The following is a 24,939-nucleotide window of genomic DNA, read 5'->3' on the forward strand; positions in this document are numbered from 1 at the left end:
TGAATATCATGTATATGGAATCATGTAGCATATACATTTTGTATTTGCTACTTGAACTCAGTGTTTCTGAGATTTATCTGCATTGATGCATGTATCAGAAATTCACTATTTTTTTTTTTTTTTTTTACTACTGAGTAGTATTGTCGGACATGACTTGGTGACTGAACAGCAAGTATTATATTTTATGATTTCCTCTTCTTCGGCTCTAAAATCACTGTGGATTGTGACTGCAGCCATGAAATTAGAAGATGATTGTTTCTTGGCAAGAAAGCTATGACAAACCTGGACAGTGTGTTAAAAATCAAAGACGTCACTTTTCCAACAAAGGTGCCTATAGTCAAGTTTATGGTCTTTCCAGTAGTCACGTACAGTTGTGAGAGCTGGACCATAAAGAAGGCAGATGCCGAATAATTGAGGCTTTCGAATTGTGGTGCTGGAGAAGACTCTTGAGAGTCCCTTGGACAGAAAGGAGATCAAACCAGTCAATCTTAAAAGAAATCAACCTTGAATACTCATTGGAAATAGTGATGCTAAAGCTGAAGCTCCAGTACTTTGGCCATGTGATGCAAATAGCCAACTCATTGGAAAAGACCCTGATGTTGGGAAAAATTGAAGGCAGAAGGAGAAGAGGGCAACAGAGGATGATATGGCTGGGTGGTGTCACTGATGCAATGGACATGAACTTGGGCAAACTCCAGGAGATGGTGAGGGACAGAGAAGCCTAGTGTGCTGCAGTCCATGGGGTCACAAAGAGTCAGACACAACTTGGTGACTGAACAACAACGAGTATTCTATAAATATCTCGCATTTCATTTATCTCTTCACTTGTTAATGGATATTTGAGTTGTTAGTTACTTTTTGACTATCATGGATAAAACCGACCTAACATTCTTATGCAAATCTTTATATAAAGAGGAACTGAAGAGCATGTTGGTGAAAGCGAAAGAGGAGAGTGAAAAAGCTGGCTTAAAACTCAACATTGAAAAAACTAAGATCATGACATTTGGTCCCATCACTTCATGGCAAATAGATGGGAAAACAATGGGAACCGTGAGAGACTTTATTTTCTTGGCCTCCAAAATCACTGCAGATAGTGACTGCAGCCATGAAACTAAAAGATGCTTGCTCCTTGGAAGAAAAGTTGTAACCACCCTAGATAGCGTACTAAAAAGCAGAGACATGACTTTGCCGACAAAGGTCTTTCTAGTCAAAGCTATGGTTTTTCCAGTAGTCATGTATGAATTTGAAAATTGGACTATAAAGAAAGCAGAGCACCAAAGAATTGATGCTTTTGAACTGTGGTGTTGGAGAAGACTCTTGAGAGTCCCTTGGCCTGCAAGGAGACCCAACCAGTCAGTCCTGAAGGAGATCAGTCCTGAACAGTCATTGGAAGGACTGATGATGAAGCTGAAGCTCCCAATACTGATGTGAAGAACTGACTCATTGGAAAAGACCCTCCTGGTGGAAAAGATTGAAGGCAGAAGGAGAAGGGGACAACAGAGGATGACATGGTTGGATGGCATCACCAACTCGATGAACATGAGTTTGAGCAAGCTCCAGGAGTTGGTGATGGATAGGGAAGCCTGGTGTGCTGCACACAGAATAAGGACTCTGGAATTACTCCAGGGTTGGGAAAAATGTTTTAAATATTAAAGCAGTCTTCACAGACATAAAAAACAAATTTATGGTTACTAAAGGGGAAATGGGGTTGGAAGGAGGGATGAATTAGCAGATTGTCATTAACATATATACACTACTCTATATGAAGTAGGTAACCAACAAGAACCTAGTGTATAGCATAGGGAACTATACTGAATATTTTTCAATAACATATAAAGGAAAAGAATCTGAAAAGGAATCTTATCTGTCTATCTGGATCCTTGTGCTGTACACCTGAAACTAACATGATACTATAAATCAACTCTTTGTTCTTGTTTAGTCACTAGGTCATGTCCCACTCTTTGTGACCCCATGGACTGCCGCAAGCCAGGCTTTGCTGTCCATTACCATCTCCCTGAGTTTGCTCAAACTCAAATCCATTGAGTTGGTGATGCCATCAAACCATCTCATCCTCCATCGCCCTCTTCTCCTGCCTTCACTCTTTCCCAGCATCAGGGTCTTTTCCAGTGAGTTGGCTCTTTGCATCACGTGGTCAAAGTATTGAAGCTTCAGCTTCAACACCAGTCCTTCCAATGAATATTCAGGACTGATTTCCTTTAGCCTTGACTGGTTTGATCTCCTTGGAGTCCAAGGGCCTCTCAAGAGTCTTCTCCAGCACCACAGTTCGAAGGCATCAGTTCTTCAATGCTCAGCCTTCTTTGTGGTCCAGCTTTCACATCCGTCCATGACTACTGAAAAAACCATAGCTTTGACAGTATGGACTTTTGTCGCCAAAGTAATGTCTCTGCTTTTTAATACACTGTCTAGGTTTGTCATTGCTTTTCTTCCAAGGAGCAAGTGTCTTTTAATTTCATGGCTTCAGTCACTGTCCACAGTGATTTTGGAGACCAAGAAAATAAATTCTCTCACTGTTTCCATTGTTTCCCTATCTATTTGCTATGAAGTGATGGGACTGGATGTCATGATCTTAGTTTTTTAAATGGTGAGTTTAAGCCAGCTTTTTCACTGTCCTCTTTGACCTTCATCAGGAGGTTCTTTAGTTCCTCTTTGCTTTCTGCTATAAGGGTGTTGTCATTTGCATATCTGAGGGTTATTGATATTTCTTCCAGCAATCTTGATTCCAGCTTGTGATTCATCCAGCCTGGCATTTCCATGATGTACTCTGCATAAAAGTTAAATAAGCAGGGTGACAACATACAGCCTTGGTTTACTTCTTTCACAATTTTGAACCAGTCCATTGTTCATATCCGGTTCTAACTGTTGCTTCTTGACCTGCATACAGATTTCTCAAGAGGCAGGTCAGGTGGTTTGGGATTCCCATCTCTTTTAAGAATTTTCCACAGTTTATTGTGATCCACACAGTCAAAGGCTTTAGCATGGTCAATGAAGCAGAAATAGATGTTTTCTGGAATTACCTTGCTTTCTCTGTGATCCAGCGGATGTTGGCAGTTTGATCTCTGGTTCCTCTGCCTTGTCTAAATCCATCTTGTATGTTGGAAGCTCACGGTTCATGTACTGTTGAAGCCTAGCTTGAAGGATTTTGAGCATTATCTTGCTAGCATGCAAAATGAGTGCAGTTGTATGGCAGTTTGACCATTCTTTGGCACTGGAATGAAAACTGACCTTTTCTGGTCCTGTGGCCACTGTTGAGTTTTCCAAATTTGCTGGCCTGTTGAGTGCAGCACACTGGGCTCTTACTAGATATATGACTCACAAATATTTTTCTCTCCTCATGTAGGTTGCCTTTTCATTCTCTTGTTAGTGCTCTTTACCACACAGATACTTTTATTTTTATGAATTTTAGTATTTGCTTTTTAAGTTTTGTTACTTATTGTTTAAATGTCATGTCTAAGAACTCATTACCATAGCTAAGGTCTTGAAGATATACCCTTTAATTTTTTTCAAAGAGTTTAATGTTTTGAGGTCTTATATATATGTTGTTAATTCATTTTGAGTCAATTGTTGTGTATGGTGTACAGTAGGGGTCCAGATTCATTATTTTACATGTGATATGGATATCGTTTTCTTAGCACTATTTGTGGAATAGACTGTTCTTTCCCTATTGAATTGTTTTTGCACACTTTTAAGAAAGCAGTTGTTGATAGATATATGTGTTCAGTTTTGGACTGTCAGTTCTTTTTAACAGTAAGTTTTGAAATAGGGAAGTGTGAGTCTTTCATGTCTTTCTTTTCCCAAGGTTATTATAACTATTGTGGATTCCTTGCTGTTCTGTATGAATTTGAGGATTGGGTTTTCCATTTCTACAAAAAAAGCTGTTGGAATTTTGATAGGGATTGCATTGAATTTGTAGATTACTTTGGGTACTCTTGATGAAAGTAAATTTTAGAATCTGTGAACATTTGATGTCTTTTCACTTATTTAGGTCTTTTAAAATTTCCTTTAATCATATTTTGTAGTTTTCACTGTACCAATCTTTAACTTCCTTGGTTAAATTTATTCCTAGATGTTTTATTCTTTTAGACCACATCATAAAGAGAATTATTTTTCTGAGAACTTTTTCAGATTGTTCTTTGCCAGTGTATATAGCAAATATAACTGAGTTTTGTGCATTGATCTTTTATCCTTCAACTTTGCTGAATTTATTAGCTCTCATGATTGTTTGGGGTGTGTGTGTGTGTGTGTGTGTGTGTGTGTGAATTCCTTAGGATTTTGTATATGATCTTGTCATCTGGGAATATGGATAGTTTCGCTTCTATTCCAGTTTTGATGTTTTTTCATTTCTTTTTCTTGCCTAATTGACCTGCTAGAATTTTCTATATAATGTTGCATAGAAATGGCATAAGTGGGCATCCTTATCTTGTTCTTGATCTCAGGGTAAATAAAAGCTTTTAGTCTTTCATAATTGAGTATGATTTAGTTCTGAGATTTTCATAAGTGTCTTTTATCATGTTAAAGAAGTTCCTTTTTATTCATAGTCTAAGTATTTTTATCATGAAAGGTTGTTGGCTTTTCAGATTCTTTTTCTGCACCATTTGAACAGATCATATTTTTTTGTTTGTTTTGTTTTTCCTTCAGCTTATGAATGTGGTATAATGATTCCTCTTTGTTGAACCCCCTTGCAATCCTGTAATATTCCACTTGATCATGCCTTATACTCCTAATATGTGGTTTATTCCATACTGCTGGTATTACACTGAGGGTTTTTTCACCTTTATCTGTAACCTATATAGGTCTCTAGTTTTCTTTGCTTGTGCTCTGTTTGTCTGACTTTGTTATCAGGGTCATAGTGACCTCATAGACTGACTTAGGAAGTGTTTCCTCTTCAGTTTTTTGGAAATGTTTCAGAAGAATTTGTATCAATTCTCTTAATGATTGGTAGAATTTAATAGTGAGGCCATCTCATTCTTGTCTTTTCTTTGTTGGAAGCCTTTAGATTACCCTTTTGATTGCTGATGCAATCTTTTTGCTTGTTGTAAGTCAATTTGAATTTTCTATTTTTTTCTTGAGTCAATTTCGGTAGTTTGTTTTTTAGGGATTTTTCCATTTCATCTGGGATACCTAATTCATTTTCATATAATTGTTCATAACATTATTTTTATATTTTTATTTGTATGAAGTCAGTAGTGATATCCCTACTTTCACTTCTGACTTAGTAATTTGAGTCTTCTCTCTTTTATTCTTCGTCTAGCTAGAAGTTTGTCAATTTTGTTAGTCTTTGTGAAGAAACAACGTTTGGTCTTGTTAATTTTATCTGTCTTTTATTCTGTATTTTATTAATTTTTACTCTAATTTTATTGTTTTCTTCCTTTTTCTGGCTTTGGGTTTAGTTCCTTTTCTGTTCCTTAAGGTATAAAATTAGATTATTGGCTTGAGATCTTTTGTTTTTTAAAATGAAGATATTTATAGCTGTACATTCATTTTTGGTAGTGAAAAAATCTTTTGTATAATTTTAGTGTTTGAAAATTTATTGAAACTTGTTTTGTGGCTTTGTAGAATGTGTTATCCTAGAGAATATTCCATATGCGCTAAAGAAAAATTCATATTTCTGTTGGGAGTGGAGTGTTCTGCAAATGTGTATTATATCTAGTTGGCTTATAATATTTTTCAAGGTTTTTATTTCATTATTGATCTTCTTTCTAGTTGTTCTGTACCATAGTGATGGTAGAGTATTAACATCTCCAGCTATTATTGTGTAACTGTTTCTCCTGTCAAAAAATTCTGTCAATTTTCTCTTAGTACATTTTGGAGGCTCTGTTATTATTATCTGTATGTTTGTTGTTTTTATACCTTCTGAGGGTTGTCCCTTTTATCAATATATAATACCCTTTTAATTATCCTATAATTTTTTTAAAATTTAAAGCCCATTTTATCATATTGGTACAACCACCCAAGCTCTCTTTTGGTTAGTGATTGCCTGCATATCTTTCTGTCCTTTTACTTTCCACCTAGTTTTGTCTTTGAATCTGAAGTTAGTCTCTTGCAGATCACCTTTAGTTGAGTCATGTCTTTTTATTACTTCTGCTAATCTTTGCCTTTTAGTTGGTGTGTTTAATCCACTTATACTTAAAATAATAACTGATAAAGAAACATTTAATTGTGCCATTTTACTGTTTTTTTAATGTGTTATCTCTCCCTACCCGCTGCCCTGTTTCTTCATTATTGCCTTTCATGTTTGACTTTTTTATATTGTACTGATTTGATTCCTTTCTGATTTCCTTTTTGGTATATTTTTAAGTTTTTCTATTTTGAATTAATACCAGCTTCAGCAGTATACAGCTATGCTTCTATCTCTCTTCCTTTATGCTGTAATCACATGTTATGCCTTTATATATTATGTGCCCATTAACATCAATTTATAGTTATTGTTTTGTGCATTTTTCTGTTAAATCATATAGAAAAAAGAGGAGTTACAAATGAAAAGCACAGTAATACTGGCTTTAATATTTACCTGTTTACCAGTGTTTTTATTTCTTTGTATAGCTTCCAGTGACTGTCTAGTGTCTTTTCATTTCCCACTTAGCATTTCTTGAAGCGTAGATCCAGTAGTGACAGTCTCCTTCAGCTTTTGTTTATCTAGGAAAATATTACTCAGTTTTCTTCCTTTGGTTCACAGTTTTAGTTTTTCACTTTAAATATGTTATCATACTGTCTCCTAACCTTTACATTTTCTGATGAGAAATTAGCTTTTAATCTTATTGAGGATTCCTTATACATGAAATACTTTTCTCTTGTTATTTTTAAGGTTCTTTTTGGCTTTTAATAGCTTAATCATGGGCTTTCCTGGTGACTCACTGGTAAAGAAGCCACCAGCAGTGCAGGAGATGTGGGTAGGCATGGGTTTGATCCCTGGCTCGGGAAGATCCCCTAGAGGAGGAAAGGGCAACCCGCTCCAGTATTCTTGCTGGGAAAATCCCATGGACAGAGGAACCTGGCAGGCGACAGTCCATAGGGTCACAAAGAGTTGGATATGACTGAGCAACTGAGCATGCACAGCTTAATCATAATGTGTTTTGCTATGGGTGTCTTTCATTTATCCTTCTTGGAACATATTGAACTTAATGAATATGTGGTTTCTTATCTTTGGTCAAATTTAGGAAGTTTTTTAGGATGTTTTCAGCTATTATTTCATCAAATATTTTTCTCTTCTTCCTTTTCCTTCTGAGACTCCATGTTCTGCATGTACCGGTACACTTATTGGGGTCCCATATTATCTCTTAGGCTCTGTTCATTTTTCTTTGTGTTTCTGAGACTGGATAATTTTAGTTGGCCAATCCTTAAGTTCTCTGATCTTTCTTGTGCCTGCCTAAAGTTGCTCTTAAAATCCTGTAGCTAATTTTTCATTTCAGTTATTGTACTGTTCAGTTCTAGATTTTTTTGTTGTTGTTTTGTAAAATAATCTTTATCTATTTATTGATATTCTCTATTTGTTCACACGTCATCTTTCTGGTTTTCATTAGTTCTTTTTTTATGGTTTTTATTGAGTTTTTTGAGCGTATTTCAGATAGTGATTAAAAGTCTTTCTCTAGTAAGTCTGATTTCTGTTCTTTCCTTATAGATAGTTTCTATTTGTTTCTCCTTTGAATGGACCATCCTTTTTGTTTACCTGCATGTGTCATAATTTTTTTTGAAAAGTGGCATTTAAAATACTGTAGCTTGGTAACTTGGGAAATAAGACTCTTCCCCATTACTCATGGCTTGTTTTTGTTGCTTTCTGTGGGTTGTAGTTTTCTGTTTGTTTAGTGACTTTATAAACTATTTTTGTAATTTATTTGGTTATGAGTGGTTTCTGTCTTAATCTGCTAAGGCTACTGAAACAAAATACCAAATAACAGAAATCTATTTTTGCACAGTTGTGAAGGCTAGAACTCTGAGATCATGGTGCCGGCACAATTGAATTCTGATAACTCTCTTCTGACTTGCAGATGACCACCTTCCCCCTTTCTTCTTCCATGGCCTTGAGAGACAGATGAGGGAACTAGAGCAAGCTCTCTTTGTCTCTTATAAGGGGCACTAATCCTATCATGAGGGCTCCAACTTTATGACCTTGTCTAAACCTAACACGATGGTGTGATCACTCACCTAGAGCCAGACATCCTGGAGTGTGAAGTCATATGGGCCTTAGGAAGCATCGCTATGAACAAAGCTAGTGGAGGTGATGGAATTCCAGCTAAGCTATTTCAGATCCTTAAAGATGATGCTGTTCAAATGTTGCACTCAATATGCTAGCAAATTTGGAAAACTCAACAGTGGCCACAAGACTGGAAGAGGTCAGTTTTCATTCCAATCCCAAAGAAAGGCAATGCAAAAGAATGTTCAAGCTATGCACAATCACACTATTCTCACATGCTAGCAAAGTGATGCTCAAAATTCTCCAAACTATGCTTCAATAGTACATGAACCGAGAACTTCCAGATGTTCAAGCTGGATTTAGAAAAGGTGGAGGAACCAGAGAACAAATGCCAATATCCAATGGATCATAGAAAAAGCAAGAGAATTCCGTAAAAAATCTGCTTCATTGAGTATGCTAAAACCTTAGACTGCGTGGTTTACAACAAACTGTGAAAAATTCTTGAAGAGGTGAGAATACCAGACCACCTTACCTGTCTCCTGAGAAACCTGTATGCAGGTCAAGAAGCAACCGTTAGAACCAGACATGGGACAATGGACTGGTTCAAAATTGGGAAAGCAGTACGTCAAGGCTGTATATTGTTACCCTGCTTATTTAACTTGGATGCAGAGTACATCATGCTAAATACTGGGTTGGATGAAGCACAAACTGGAATCAGGATTGCTGGGAGAAATATCAGTAACCTCAGGTATGCAGATGACACCACCCTCATGGCAGAAAGCAAAGAGGAACTAAAGAACCTCTTGACGAGTGTGAAAGAGGAGTGTGAAAAAGCTGGCTTGAAACTCAGCATTCAAAGAACTAATATCATGGCATCCAGTCTCATCACTTCATGGCAAATAGATGGGGAAACAATGGAAACAGTGAGAGACTTTTTATTTCTTGGGCTCCAAAATCACTGTAGATGGTGATTACAGCCATGAAATGAAAAGGTGCTTGCTCTTTGGAAGAAAAACTATGACCAACCTAGATAGCATATTAAAAAGCAAAGACATTACTTTACCAGTGAAGCTCCGTCTCGTCAAAGCGATGGTTTTTCCAGTAGTCTTGTATGGATGTGAGAGTTGGGACCATAAAGTAGGTTGAGTGCTAAAGAATTGATGCCTTCTAACTGTGATTTTGGGGAAGACTTGAGAGAGACTTGCAGAGAGATCAAACCAGTTAATTCTAAAGAAAAGCAGTCCTGAGTATTCTTTGGAAGACCTGATGCTCAAGCTGAAGTTCCAATACTTTGGCCACCTGGATGGGAAGAGCCGATTGAGTAGAAAAGACCCTGATGCTGGGAAAGATTGAGGGCAGGAGGAGAAGGGGACGACAGAGGATGAGATGGTTGGCTGGCATCACCTACTCAATGGACATGAGTTGGAGCAAGCTTCAGAAGATGGTGAAGGACAGGGAAGTCTGGTGTGCGGCAGTCTGTGTGGTCTCAAAGAGTCGGACAAGACTGAGCAACTGAAGAACAACAAAACCTAATTACCTTCCAAAGGCTCATCCCCATGCATCATCACACTGGGCCTTAGGACTTCAGCATATAAGTTTGAAAGGGGTTAGGAGGATATAAACATTTTGTGTGTAACAGTATCTGAAATCTCTTTTTCTTTAGCTGTGACCTGCTAATGTTATGAGAGAGATTTCCTGAACACCTAGAGTAACAAAGAAAATAAGAAGAAAGAAAACGAAGAAAGGAAATTCTTTCCTAGTCTTTGCAGGCTGGCTCTGTGTTGGGGCGCTCTAACACTCAGCTGGGTTGTGTGAAACTCCATGTTAGCCTTTATTTCCTGCTTATGCTAAGCCTAGAGATGAACCAGTAGTTTTCTGTGAGTAGGTGTCTTACCTTGGACATGTGCATGTCCTTCTGAATTCCCCAAATGTTTTTCAGTGCCCTAATTTCCCAAAGAAATTCACTTTGCAGCTTTTTCTCCAGATTTTAGACGTCTTATTTCACTTAACTGTAATATTTTGTCCCAAAAGGCAGTGAATTTTATTTTTTTTTTCTTTTAAAATATTTATTTTTATTTACTTATTTGATTCTGCTGGGTCTTAGTTGTGGCACGTGGAATCTTTAGTTGCACCATATAAACTCTTAGTTGTGGCATAAGGGCTCTAGTTCCCTGCCCAGATATTGAACCATGGACCCACCCTTATATGGGGAGCACAGAGTCTTAGCCCCTGGACCACCAGGGAAGTTCTGGTAGTGGATTTTTCATTTTCTTTAAATTTTTTTCAAAGAATTGCCCCTTGATAGCTACTTTTCTGTCTGAAGAGATGCAAATTGATCAAAGGAGAGTGCCTTCAATCAGTCCTTGAGATAGCCCCACACAGGTCACAATAGACAGACAAATTCTTTGAAAACAAAGTATACTCTGCTCCCTGTAGAACTAGGATCGAGGGTCCAACCATTGGAATGTGGGCTAGTGCATTCAAGATTGTTATTGACCCAAGAATGAAGAAGGGGGAAATAAAAATGCCTTAAGGTTTTCATACTGTTTTTAAGTCACCTTTATCTTGTTTCAGTATTTGCTTGGTTGACATAAAGCTTTCACCACTTTCCAGAGTTTTGGCAAATTTGATTCTGACAGTTTTTGCTCAGTTGATGTATGTTTCTATGGAGGGATGGGCTCTTAGAACTACCTCCTCCACTTTTTTCTTTTTTTGAAGAAAACTAGTGTCATTAAAGAGGTATATTTTTGCTTGTGCTTTCTGGTTATTTCTGTGGTTAGACTTGCTCTCTCCTCCTGTAGTTTTTCTTTCTACTTCCTCCTGTGTAACTTTTGCTCTGTCTTAACTGTCAGTTCGGGTCAGTTCAGTCGATCAGTCGTGTCTGATTCTTTGCGACCCCATGGACTGCAGCATGCCAGGCCTCCCTGTCCATCATCCACTCCCGGAGTTTACTCAAACTCTTGTTCATTGAGTCGGTGATGCCATCCAGCCATCTCATCCTCTGTGGTCCCCTTCTCCTCCCACATTCAATCTTTCCCAGCATCAGGGTCTTTTCAAAGGAGTCAGTTCTTTGCATCAGGTGACCAAAGTATTGGAGTTTCAGCTTCAACATCAGTCCTACCAATGAACACCCAGGACTGATCTCCTTTAGGATGGACTGGTTGGATCTCCTTGCAGTCCAAGGGACTCTTTTTAAGAGTCTTCTCCAACACCACAGTTCAAAAGCATCAATTCTTCTGCGCTCACCTTCCTTTGTAGTCCAACTCTCACATCCATATATGACTACTAGAAAAACCTTGGCCTTGACTAGACAGACCTTTGTTGGCAAAGTAATGTCTCTGCTTTTTAATATGCTGTGTAGGTTGGTCATAACTTTTCTTCCAAGGAGTAAGCGTCTTTTAATTTCATGACTGTAGCCACCATCTGCAGTGATTTTGGAGCGCCCCAAAATAAAGTCTGCCACTGTTTCCACTGTTTCCCCATCTATTTGCCATGAAGTGATGGAACTGGATGCCATGATCTTAGTTTTCTGAATGTTGAGCTTTAAGCCAACTTTTTCACTCTACTCTTTGACTTTCATCAAGAGGCTCTTTAGTTCTTCTTCACTTTCTACCATAAGGGTGGTGTCATCTGCATATTTGAGGTTATTGATTTTTCTCCTGGCAGCTTTGATTCTAGCTTGGGCTTCATCCAGTCCAGTGTTTCTCATGATGTACTCTGCATGTAAGTTAAATAAACAGGGTGACAATATACAGCCTTGATGTACTCCTTTTCCTATTTGGAACCAGTCTGTTGTTCCATGTCCAGTTCTAACTGTTGCTTCCTGACCTGCATACAGATTTCTCAAGAGGCAGGTCAGGTGGTCTGGTATTCCCATCTCTTTCAGAATTTTCCACAGTTTGTTGTGATCCACACAGTCAAAGGCTTTGGCATGGTCAATAAAGCAGAAATAGATGTTTTTCTGGAACTCTTTTGCTTTTTCGATGATCCAGCGGATGTTGGCAATTTGATCTCTGGTTCCTCTGCCTTTTCTAAAACCAGCTTGAACATCTGGAAGTTTACAGTTCATGTACTGCTGAAGCCTAACTTGGAGAATTTTGAGCATTACTTTATTAGCGTGTGAGATGAGTGCAATTGTGTGGTAGTTTGAGCATTCTTTGTCCTTGCCTTTCTTTGGGATTGGAAGGAGAACTGACCTTTTCCAGTCCTGTGGCCACTGCTGACTTTTCCAAATTTGCTGGCATATTGAGTGCAGCACTTTCACAGCATCATCTTTCAGGATTTGAAATAGCTCAACTGGAATTCCATCACCTGCACTAGCTTTGTTTGTAGTGATGCTTCCTAAGGCCCACTTGACTTCACATTCCAGGATGTCTGGCTCTAGGTGAATGATCACACCATCGTGATGATCTGGGTCGTGAAGATCTTTTTTGTACAGTTCTTCTGTGTATTCTTGCCACCTCTTCTTAATATCTTCTGCTTCTGTTAGGTCCATACCACTTCTGTCATTTATCGAGCCCATCTTTGCATGAAATGTTCCCTTGGTATCTCTAATTTTCTTGAAGAGATCTCTAGTCTTTCCCATTATGTTGTTTTCCTCTATTCCTTTGCATTGATCACTGAGGAAGACTTTCTTATCTCTCTTTGCTGTTCTTTGGAACTCTGCATTCAAATGGGAATATTTTTCCTTTTCTCCTTTGATTTTCTCTTCTCTTCTTTTCACAGCTATTTGTAAGGCCTCCTCAGACAGCAGTTTTGCTTTTTTGCATTTCTTTTTCTTGGGGATGGTCTTGCTCCCTGTCTCCTTTACAGTGTCACCAAGTTCCTTCCAAAGTACATCAGGCACTGTGTCTATCAGATCTAGTCCCTTAAATCTATTTCTCACTTCCACTGTATGATCGTAAGCGATTTGATTTAGGTCATACGTGAATGATCTAGTGGTTTTCCTTACTTTCTTCAATTTAAGTCTGAATTTGGCAGTAAGGAGTTCATGATCTGAGCCACAGTCAGCTCCCGGTCTTGTTTTTAGTAGCTTTTATTAGTCCTTTGGATTATTCCTGTCTCTTCCTGTAGCTTAAAATGAAGATTCCATTTTAAAATGTGTTACTTGTTTTGCTTTTTTATGTAATTTAGGATTTACGCTGTTCCTTTACTCTCCAGAATTCCCTCTTGATGTTTGTAGTCAGCCCCTATTCCCACCTGATAACCCTGGTAATCATTAGTATGTTTCCTGTTCTTATAACTTTGCCTTTTCTATAATGTCATATAAATGAAATCATATAGTGTGTAGCCTTTTGAGTTTGGCTTTTACATAACAGTTGAAATTTATCCACATTGTTTTGTGCCGTTAATAATTTGTTCATTTTTGTTGCTAAGTCATCTTCTAATGTATGAATGTACTTTGAAGGCTATTTGGGGTGTGTTGTGTTTTCAGTGATTATAAATAAAGCTGTTATAAACATGTGTAATTTTCATATGAACATAAGTTTTTATTTCTTTTGGATAAGTACTTAGGAGTGGAATTACTGTTTCATAACTTTCTAAGAAACTGCTAATCTGTTGGCACTGCTTTTCAAAGTGGCTATATAATTTTGCTTCCAGCAGTGTAGGAGAGTTTCAGTTCTTCTGCATTCTTCCCGTCACTTGATATTGTTTGTACTTTGGGTTTTTGTCACTCTACTGTATGGATATTATATCTCTCTGTTTTGCATTTCCCTTATGACTAATGATGTTGAATATTTTTTCATGTTCTTATTCTCATGTATAGTTTCATTAGTAAAGTTTCTGTTAAAGTATTTTGCTATTGTATAAAGTGAATTTTAAGAATTTAAAATTCTTATATTCTGGTTATTCATCTTCTGTTACATGTATTTTGCAGATATTTTCTCCCAGTGTGTGGCTTGCCTTTTCCTTCTCTTTTAACAGTGCCTTTCAAAGAGCAGTAGTTATTTTTTTTCAAAACTTTTCTTTATTCTTTTTTGCCTGCACTGTGACACTTTCAGAATCCAGTTCCCCAGTCAGGGATCAAACATGGGTCCTCAGCAGTAAAAGTCCTGAGTTCTAACCACTGGACTGCCAGGGAATTCGTGAGCAGTCAGTCAGTCAGTTCAGTTGCTCAGTTGTGTCTGACTCTGAGATCCCATGGACTGCTGCTTGCCAGGCTTCCCTGACCATCCATCACCAGCTCCCAGAGCTTGCTGAAACTCATGTCCATCGAGTTGGTGATGCTATCCAACCATCTACATCTCTGTCGTCCCCTTTTCTCATGAGCGGTAGTTCTTTTATTTTTTTTTTTCAGTATCTTTTTTTTTTTTTAAACTTTTTATTGGCATATAGCTGATTAACAATATTATGATTGTTTTAGGTGAACAGTGAAGGGGCTCAGCCATACATATCCATGTATCCATTCTCTTCCAAACTCCCCTCCCATCCAGGCTGCCACATAACTTTGAGCAAAGTTCCCTGTGTTATACAGTAGGTTTTTGTTGGTTATTCATTTTAAATATAGCAGTGTGTATTTATTGATCTCACACTCTGTAACTATCCCTTCCTTCATCCTTCCCCCTGACAACTATAAGTTTGTTCTTATTAAGTCTGTGAGTCTCTTTCTGTTTTGTAAGTTTATTTGTATCATTTCTTTTTAGGTTCCACATATAAATGATGTCATATGATATTTCTCCTTCTCTGTCTGACTTATTTCACTCAGTATGACAATCTCTAGGTCCATCCGTGTTGCTGCAAATGACATTGTTTCATTCTTTTTAATGGCTGAGTAAGAACTATATATATGTATATATACACCTTTTTTATCCATTCCCCTATTGATGGACATTTAGGTTCCTTCCATGTCTTGGCTATTGTTAACAGTGCTGCAGTGAACATTGGGGTGTATATATCTTTTTGGATCATGTTTTTCTCTGGATATATCCCAGGAATGGATTGCGGGGTCATATGATAGCTCTGTTTTTAGTTGTTAAGCAACCTCCACACTGTTCTCCATGACGGCTGTACCGATTTACGTTCCCACCAAGAGTATAGGAGGGTTCCCTTCTCTCCACACCCTCTCCAGCATTTATTGTTTGTGAATTTTTTGATGATAGCCTTTCTGGCTGGTGTGAGGTGATATCTCATTGTCACTTTGATTTGCATTTCTCTGACAAGTAGTGATGTTTGACATCTTCTCGTGTGCCTCTTGGCCATCTCTTTGTCTTCTTTGGAGAAATGTCTGTTTTGGTCTTCGTGAGTGGTAGTTCTTAATAAAGTCCATTTTATCAGGTTTTTGGCTTGTACTTTTGCTTTTGTATCTAAATGTCACGGAGATTTCCTTCTATGTTTTCTTCTTAGTATAGCATTAGAAATAGAATGAATCATATATATAATAAATTTTTTTAGTGTCCACGTTAAGAAACAGAAAAAATAAACAGGTAAAATAAATTTAAGTGTGTTTTATTCAAACCAATATATTTTATTTTTTATAATTTCGTTTATTTATTTAGGCTGTGCTGGGTCTTTGTTGCTGCATGGGCTTTTCTCTAGTTATGGGGAGCAGAAGCTACTCTCATTGAGGTGCGTGAGCATCTCATTGTGGTGGCTTCTGTTGTTGTGGAGCACGGGCTCTAGGGCGCGTGGGTTTCGATAGTTGCAGTTCCTAGGCTCTAGAGCACAGATTCAGTAGTTGTGTTGTGTGGGCTTAGCTGCTCTGCAGCACGTGGAATATTCTCTGACCAGGGGTCTAATCCTGTCTCCTGTATTGGCAGGTGGACTCTTTACCACAGAGCCACCAGGGAAGCCTTTAAGCCAATATACTTTAAATGATTATTTCAACATTTGTTCATTAGAAAAATTATTAATGAGATACTTTCCATTTTAATCTTTATACTAACTCCTACGCTGGTATGTATTTAACACAACACATCTTAACTCAGTTGAATTACATTTCAAGGGCTCACCAGCCATATGTGTGGAGTAGCTACCATATCCAACAGTACAAATTTAGAGGCTTTGTAGTTTGGGGTTTTACTTTATGTCTGTTACTTATTTATTTATTTAGATATGTATGTATTTGTTTATTTTCCACTGTATTTGTTAATAATATAAAAAAAGTTAAAATAATTCATTCTCAGTTCTCCAGTGGCTCTTATTCCTCCTTTTTGCCCATTCAACTCCGACCTCTTTCCTTGGGGCCAGTTCAAAACTGAATCTGTTCACTGCCATTTTCATAGACAACAACAAGTGCCACGGATGTAGGGAAAGAAGGTTGGGAGTGGGCAACAGTACTGTCTAGGTTCTACCCAAAGATAGGCCAGGGGGAGATTCACAGAATTCAAGCAAAAGGGTTGGTGACCTCACAGAGATGTAATCTTAAGTAAAATGGGCTGAAGAGGATATAAAAGAAAGAAAGAAACTGAAAGTGAAGTCACTCAGTCGTATCTGACTCTTTGCGACCCCATGGACTGTAGCCTACCAGGCTTCTTCGTCCATGGGATTTTCCAGGTAAGAATACTGGAGTGGGTTGCCATTTCCTTCTCCAGGAGATCTTCCCGACCCAGGGGTTTGAACCTGGGTCTCCTGCAGTATAGGCAGCCGCTTTACTGTCTGAGCCACTGGGGAAGTCGAAGAGGACATAGGGTAGGCCCATCTGACACTTAGAGGACACCTCTTGGGCCTGTGTCAGACCCAAAGAAACTGGCACTAGAAGAATGGGGAGGACCAGAAAGGCAGTCTTGTGTAAAGTTTCATAATTTTTCCATGTTGGGAGGTGGGAAAAGTCTAGACAGTACAGTGGCCTCACTCAGTTGGGCAGAAGAGTTCTATACTGTTGAAAGTGACAAAGATTGTGTGAACACTGAGAACGGCTATGAGGGGACGCACAGTTTCACAAAGTATACTGACCAGAGACCATAGTGGTGGGGATCATGCTGTTGGTGCAGAAACTATGAAACTTGAAAACATGAAGTATAGCCATTCAGAGAGTATGACTACCAGTCATTCAAACTTGACCTGGGATTGGACCACCTGGTCAGTTTCACAGAGCAGCTGACACTATTGGGTGTAGGGGTTGTGACATATAAAGAACTTAAAAAACAAGCAGCTAGAAGGGAACTGCCCTATGCCTCTCAGGAATTAAGGGCAACCCTGGAGGCTGGGTGGACAGATGAATAAGAAACAGCACCAAAGAAGTTTCCTGTTCAGCAGTCATTGGCTAGGGTGAAGAGGATCCACGAGGCAGTTGAACGAAGATGGGATCCTGAAAATGAGTCTCTGGAGGCTCGATCAGAAGTATGTACACTGCACACCAGTGATGAAACACAACTTTGGACCCCAAATGGGGGAAGTGGCCATGGGAGTGGGTGTCACTGACTGGTTGTTGGAATAGCCCCACACTAGCCATTACAGGGCCACAGGGAAGTATATGGCTGGTAGGTGACAGAGGGCCGTGGGAAGGCACAGTCTCACAGAGGGGGTCCATTGATGCCTGCGTGGTAAAAGTAAAAGAGCTAAGTCCCCATATGAACAGTGGACCTTTTTGGCAAAGCGTCAGCAGACAGGGCAGTTGAATCTTGCCTTTCATAACCTGGGGTCCATCCATGGATGGGCAGGTATTCTTAGTAAGAGACCAGCTCGTGAAACTTCGAGGATTTCTCCGCTTTTTGTAAAAGCCTCCCTGGAGGGATGCCTGTGGCCTGGTCCAGGAAAAGGCAGTTCAGCATTGGCCCCCTACCAGCTGTGACCACGTGAGCTAGATCTGAGGCTTAACCCTTCTCCCTGCCCCAGGGAGGAGATGGGAGACTGAGCAATGCTGGAATCATCGTGAAGAGCTGACTTGGAGTCACCAGGGTTTTCCTTGCCATGACGGGAGGGCCTTGAAGGCTAGGTAGTCTGATGGACTTTCAGCCCTCTCCAGTCTCCTCCTGCTCTGGCAATGAGGGCTGCTGCTGCTGCTTTCCTTTCAGCATTGTGGTTCTGGCAGTGGCTACTGTGAGTATTTTGTCTGTTATTATTTTGAGTTAATTTTTGAATAAAGTGCAAAGTATGGATCAAAGTTCTTTTTTTTTAAACACATGATTGTTCATCAGAAGCTGTTTAATAGAAGTTGTCCTGGGCCAATAGAGATGTAGTGATCATCCTGGGCTCCAATCAGCATTTAAACATACTTTATTACTTTATTGTCTTTTACTTCAGTGTAATGTTAGGTTATATTGTAGTGAACAATTTTCAAACCATCTGTGTAAAATGCTTAGAAGTGTTAGGCATTTAGTGTCTTGGCTTTGTTCATATACCTGTTCAGACTTAAATTGCACATTATGCTGTTTATTTCTTTCAATGCTAATTAACCTCTCCATTCCCAAAATTCTATCTAAAATTCTTAACTTTGTTTTCAGGCATGTACTGGCATTGAAAACATTGATGAAGCTATTACATTGCTTGAACAAAATAATTGGGACTTAGTGGTAAGTGCTTTTTTCTTTTTTCCAGCTTTATTGAGATACTTGAGAAACAAGATTGTGTAAGTGTAAAGTGTACAATGTGATGATTTGATGTACATATATATTGCAAACTGGTCACTGTAAGGGTAGTTAACACATTATTCTTTCAGCAACTTTCAACTATATAATACAGTATTGTAACTATAGTTACCATGCTGTACATTGGACCCCCAGAACTTATTCATGTTAAAACTGGAAGTTTGTAACCTTTTGACCACCTTCACCATTCTCCACCCACACCTAGCAACTATCACTTTACTCTGTTGTTATGATTTGGTTTTCTTTGTAGGTTACACATATAAGTGAAATCATGCAGTATTTGTCTTTCCCTGTCTGACTTATTTTAAGTGCTTTTTTCTTTATTTGGGCTTCTCTGGTGGCTAGGATGGTAAAGAATCTGCCTGCAGTGCAGGAAATGGGGGTTCGATCCCTGGGGCAGGAAGATCCCCTGGAGGAGGAAATGGCAACCCACTCCAATTTTCTTGCCTGGAGAATTCCATGGACCAAGGTCGCAAAGAGTTGAATACAACTGAGCAACTAACTCTTTATCTTGACAATGAAATTTTATGAATTCTGGAATGTCTTTAGCATTACTTATAGGTGGTTCAGCATATCATACATGGTCCATCTATAATTCTAATCTGAATGAGGACAATCTGAATGTCATATATATAATATGAAGTTCATATTTAGTTCAGTATTAAATTGCTAAATTATTATGAAATCTTAGGTAATTTCAATTATCTTTGAACTTCTCTTACTGTATATTAAGCTTCATTTTCCCTGTAGTATTGTGGTAGAGATGTTTGGAAGGAGAGGGAAGTCAAACTTGTTGAATGTCTGAATAAGTCTACTTGATGTTTCTGCTTCTCTTGGGGTGGAGGTGGGGGGCCTCACTGATGATTACTCTTTTCTAAAGCTATTAAAGAAGTGGCATTGTGCTGTGGCTTTCCTTATGGACTTCAGGCAGTTTATTATAGAAGTGGTTTAGTTTTTTTTTTGTTTTTGGAGAGGGGTTGGGCAGTAACTCAGAAGGCAAGGCCCAGCATAGCACTGCACACTGACAAAATTGTATTTTATTTACAATTGCAAAGCAAACTAAAAATAAATTATACAGTAGTGTAGGAACAGTGTTGGTTGTGTTGGGATGACACATATCTCTCAGTGCCTTTGAAATCCTAAAGAAGTCTAAATTAGAATTTTGAAGAAATGTTAATTTTCAAAAGTCGAAACTCAAGGTAATAATAGAGCTGAGATTAGATACGTAGCTATGTTCAAGTCCATACATAGATTTATATAATTAATTATCTGTGTGTTTTGTGTAGATTTGCCACTATTAATTTATAAAGGCTAAATTAATAATCACATTTAATTCCATCATTTAGAGATAGTTATTGTTTAACTTTTTTGTGTATGTTATTCCAGAATGTTTTATTTTAATTATATGATTAAAATTTTTTTTTAATGCAAATTAGAGTTTTCTACTCCTACCGTTTTGTAGTCTTGAGTTTTTCACTGAATGGGCTATCATGAATGTCTTTCTGTTTGAGTAAATGTGACCGTTCATCATTCTTTCTAATGTTTAATGTTTGGCTGATGCTTTATGGTGTGGTTATAGCAGAGTAATTTGACCAGTCAGTCTTATGCTGTTAGATAGTTAGAATTTCTGTGATATTTTGGAATTATATATGTTAGAGGACATTCTTGTACATTCATCCTTGCATATTCAACCTACTGTTTTCCTGGAAGACAGTGAATAAATTCAGTTAGTAATTTGAGTTTCTGGGTCAAATTATATACATATTTTTAGTCTTTTGGATGATTATAGTTATATTACCTTCCAGATTGGTTGTGCTAATTTAAATTTCTACTGACTTATATACATTTTTAGGATTGCCTGTTTCATTATCTTATTTTTTCATGTTTTAGCACTTGTCAAAGTTTATAAATATTTGTATGGCCTGACTTCAAAACCATGCTTTCACCACTGTGATTTTCTTAACAAAGCATGATAGAGGTGGCATATTCCTGATTTCTATGTGGTGGAAGGGGGAAAGGACAGTAGCTTATTTGAAATAATATCACCAGGTTTCTTGTCTTGCAACTTCTTTTGCAATAGTAAGAACACTGCTTTATTTAGTATGTATATTTTTAGAGTATCTCTTGGAGAGACTGATGCAAATTACTGGTTAAGGTTAAAAATCTCACCAAGCCACTCATGCGTGGTACTGGAGTAAAGGGAGGTTGTATATTGGGAGTAATGGACTATAGGTCTTTGAAGTAAGAATTACCATTTTTGGGGGAATGGCTATAAGTTCTTTCCTGTCTGCTTCATATTGGTCTGTTTCATTAGTTTTGAAGGTTAAATTCTTACTGAATCTGGCTATTTTCTCAACCCAATAATCTAGAATATTGCAAGAGGAGGATTTTCCCAGGTAGTTAAATAATGGAATGGTACAGGAATTCTCCAACTGTGAGTTAAAACTTGGAAAAATATTCAAATAGCATTTGGGCTAAAAACAGTGATGCTGTCTTTCTGCAGAAATGCAGTCTTATACTTTGTTGGGCCCAAACATCCTTTGTTGGGTTATCTTTCACAGTTTTAAACTGGCTTTTTTTTTTTTGAAATATTTGTCTTAGCTGGCTTTTCTTTGCACATAATCCACTTTTATTTACAGTAAACGATACCTGTGCTGTATAACTATCTTACTCTGTAAAAGTTCTCATTTACCTTGTTTTTATGTAGAACTCACTTTACATTGTGGCTTTTAATGAACGAAGCAAGTATTTTGAATAATCCATTACTAGTTCAAACTTTCATTAGGATGATGAAACTTTTTATGTGGTGTTTTATTTATATATTTTGTCTGCATTATATTTTGTGTTTTTAAATTATGATTATCACTGCTTTGTATTTTATGGGCCTTGTGGAAGTGGTTGCATAGTTTAAGTTGTTAACTTAGGACATGTTTGTATTTCAGATTTGCTATACGTATCAGTTAGACATCTCCTCCAGTGTTTTTGTGCATATTTTACTAGAGATGTGGAGAGGAATGTAAGTTAGGCATCACGGTTTGGAATTGTAATGAAATTTAAAAAGTCCAGTAACAGAAAACTCATTCTGTTGGTACTGAATGCTTACAGTTTACCCAGATTTATGTGCAATACAATGGAAGCTTAAAAACATGTTAACACTATATGGTGTCTGAAGTGTACTGAAAAATTGATAAGACAGGTGGTCTTTTATACATGCATATTATACTCAGAAATGGGTATAATTTCCTGAAAAAGTAATGATTGCAAATATTGTTGCCATTTTATAGATTTAAACATACAAATAAAAAAGAACTTTGTATGAAAGCCCAGTCCTAGCAACTTTAATTGTTAGTCACTTTCTCTGATCCTGTACATTATTTTCATTATATAGCTATCCACAGAGCAGTGCTTCCAAACCCAGTGTTTTAAGTGTCCTACAATTGACTGCTTATTTTGGGGGCAACTGCAGGTTGGCTTATATATGCTAAATTCTGAAAACAAAATAACATCAACTTTAATAATATTGGTAAGCATCTTGAGATACTGATCCACTTGATGTGAATCCTATAGTATTACTCCCTGTATCTCTCTATTTCAGACTACATTTTTCACGTTGTTCTGCATTTTTAGTTAAGATTAATGTCATTGCAGTGATTCCTTCTTTGCAGACAAGTATTTTCAATGTACATCCAGGAAGGTGAATACCTAAGGAAGAATTATTAGCATTGAATTAGAATCTTTTACCAAAGAATTGCCTTCTTACATGGAAACATGCTGCATGATCACTATGTATTATAAATTATAAATCTGGGCTCCAGTATTGACCCACTGCTCATATTCTGTTTTCAGTATAGAAGATTTTGGGCCAATGGAGAGTAGTAGTCTGTGCAGCTTGTGTTTATTTTGAGTAATCAAAATACGAGGCTATGAGGCAGCTAACTATCATTGCATTCATCTTGAATCAAGGACTCTGACTTTCAAACTTCTTGTTACAATTTTATTCAGTGTGGTCTAGGCCAAGTTACTTCTCTTTGAGCATCATATAAAATTAAGGAATTTGGACTAGTTTATACTCAAGATCTCTGAAACATTAAATATTTATGAAGAGTCTACTTATGTCTTAATTTCTAATAATATTCTATAAAAACAGTCAATTATGAATTATAGTACAAGTAAATATTTTAATGGAACTTTATAAGTTTGAAACACTTGTGCATACTATCATTTTGATTAATCCTTTTAACAGCTTTATGACATAGATAATGGACAAGATGCTGTGCTAGTTGTTTCATGGAAGGTCTATACATATGAAACTCCTTCAATAAATTAATATTTCCACTGAGCTCTGTGAGATCCAGGGGAAGCTATTTGATGTATACTTAATAACCCAATGCTGAGTGAAACAAAGTACAAGTAAACATTAACCTAGCCATACTGCATTTTAAGTACTCCGTGCTCTTTGGAAATGATTTTTGAACTTTGCACTCAGTTTCTGCTCTAATTTGCTGCCTGTGCTGACATAGCTGCTTTGTTGAAGAAAGGCTGTATTCAGAGTGCTTGTATTTATCTTTAACTACATGTCCCAACATAGGGCAAAAGTGAAGCAAATCAGCGTGTCCAATTTTGGATCATTACTGAATTTCTAGTCTTCAAAGATAATTTTGTATTAATAGAAGTTTATAGTAAAGACAGTAAATCTAAAGTGTCAAACCCAAGGAAAATTATGCACACAATCTGTCTCATTTTGAGATTCACTGAGGTGCTTTGAGACATTTCCATTCCACTAATTTTCACTTTTGAAGAAATGTGTTTTAATAATTATCCTGAAATGCGATAGAACAATTTCTTCTTCCACCTTACTCAAGATGTGGCTATAGAGTTCCTCGAATGTGCATTGCTTTGCTACTTTATACAGTGTATGAACACCTGCAGTTTTATGAATGAACTAGTCTAACCAGTGACATAATGAGTCTCTGTCATCGTCAGAAAGCAGCCAAGCATTGAGTGCTGGGCTTCATCAGTGGCCATTAGGCACTGGCTTATATTTGCACAGATCTTTGCTGTGACAAAAGAGATTTTACTGTGAAGGAATACCTCATCATATCAGTGTCTCCTCCTTTGCTGTAGCCTTCTTTGTTTCCCTTGTTTTATGGGACTGTAAGCCCTTTAAAATTCTACAGAAGTTTTCAGTTTCTCAGTTTGTAGTCTGACCATCATCCACCCACCTCTACCTTCTCTCCTTTTACTGAGGGTCTGCTTTGTGCTAGGTGTCGTGTCAAGTGATTTACCTACATTATTTCATGTAATCTTCCCAGCAGGTAGATATTATCTTTAAGGTGGGTAGATAGATATTATCTTTATTTTATAGATGAGAAACTGAGGCCCAGTGCTTTAAGTAAATTGTTCATGCTCACTCAGCTAATAAGGGGTAAAAACTGTGGTTTTTGAACTCGGGTTTCCCCTTTAAAATTTTAATAGCTTTAATATTGTAGTTTTAAGGTTACTAGATTTTCTGTAGTGTATTAATCTTTTCTGAACTCCTGTACTTCTCTGTCACTCACAGCTTATTTCACGTTGTCAAATGAAAGAGCTTTTGCTATAATTACATAATGGTAATTGAAATATGTTTATGCTCTGATTTCAAATAGGTTCTAATATTCTGGAGGAAAGAAAGTATGTTTCTTATTAATTTTGTTGTAGCATATGGTAGTTGCTTACTAAAATATTTGACTGATAATTATTGTTAGCATACTTATTTTTAAGTCTATTTTCCATTTCCATTATTTGGATATTGGAAAAGTCTTTGCTATTCAGACTTGTGACTCTTATTGCTGTCAGTCTTCCTTATCTGGCAAACATAAGATTTGAGGAAAGAGGGAAAGAGGGAGGCCCAGTTATATAAGGAATAGATTGGACTGATTTCATTATCTTGCAAATAAAATTTAGATGGTTTCTACCTGCTGTGGCTTTTTGAGAAATATTATTCACAAAGAAATCCTTTTCTTTGCAAGTTTTTTTCTTGGCATTTCAAAAATAATTTTTTCTCTCCTGTTTATTTCTGGTTGTACCATTCTACTGTAAAGAAAGCTCTAATCCAACCTATTTGAAGTTTTTTTTTTTCTTTTTCTATTTGAAGTTTTTCACAGTTCTGCCTCTCAGGAGAAAACTAAGTGTGATAAAAGATCACTTCTACTTAATGTATAATTAAGTGGATATGAAAGAATTGTTTTCTGCCTTTCAAAGGAAAACTTGAGTTTTTACAAACAT

General features: G+C 37.4%; 1 protein-coding gene across 4 annotated transcripts in view; it reads left to right on the plus strand.

Annotated features, from left to right (window-relative positions):
- The window catches only part of FAF1 (Fas associated factor 1), a 507,320-nt gene that overhangs the window by 40,029 nt on the left and 442,352 nt on the right, over positions 1–24,939 (plus strand). For 2 of the 4 annotated variants that reach the window (XM_043461371.1, XM_043461369.1), the window contains exon 2: positions 18,532–18,600. The exons of 1 other annotated variant lie outside the window; for it this stretch is intronic. Coding sequence is in view for 2 of the 3 variants with exons in the window: in XM_043461369.1 (XP_043317304.1) it covers positions 18,532–18,600 (69 nt within the window). In the remaining variant the exon portion in view is untranslated. Of the gene's footprint in view, positions 1–18,016; positions 18,128–18,531; positions 18,601–24,939 lie in introns of those variants that run through there. One more of the 4 variants, XM_043461368.1, reaches the window with a different exon arrangement.

The sequence above is a fragment of the Cervus canadensis genome, chromosome 2 (assembly GCF_019320065.1).
Source record: "Cervus canadensis isolate Bull #8, Minnesota chromosome 2, ASM1932006v1, whole genome shotgun sequence".
Classification (NCBI taxonomy): domain Eukaryota; kingdom Metazoa; phylum Chordata; class Mammalia; order Artiodactyla; family Cervidae; genus Cervus; species Cervus canadensis.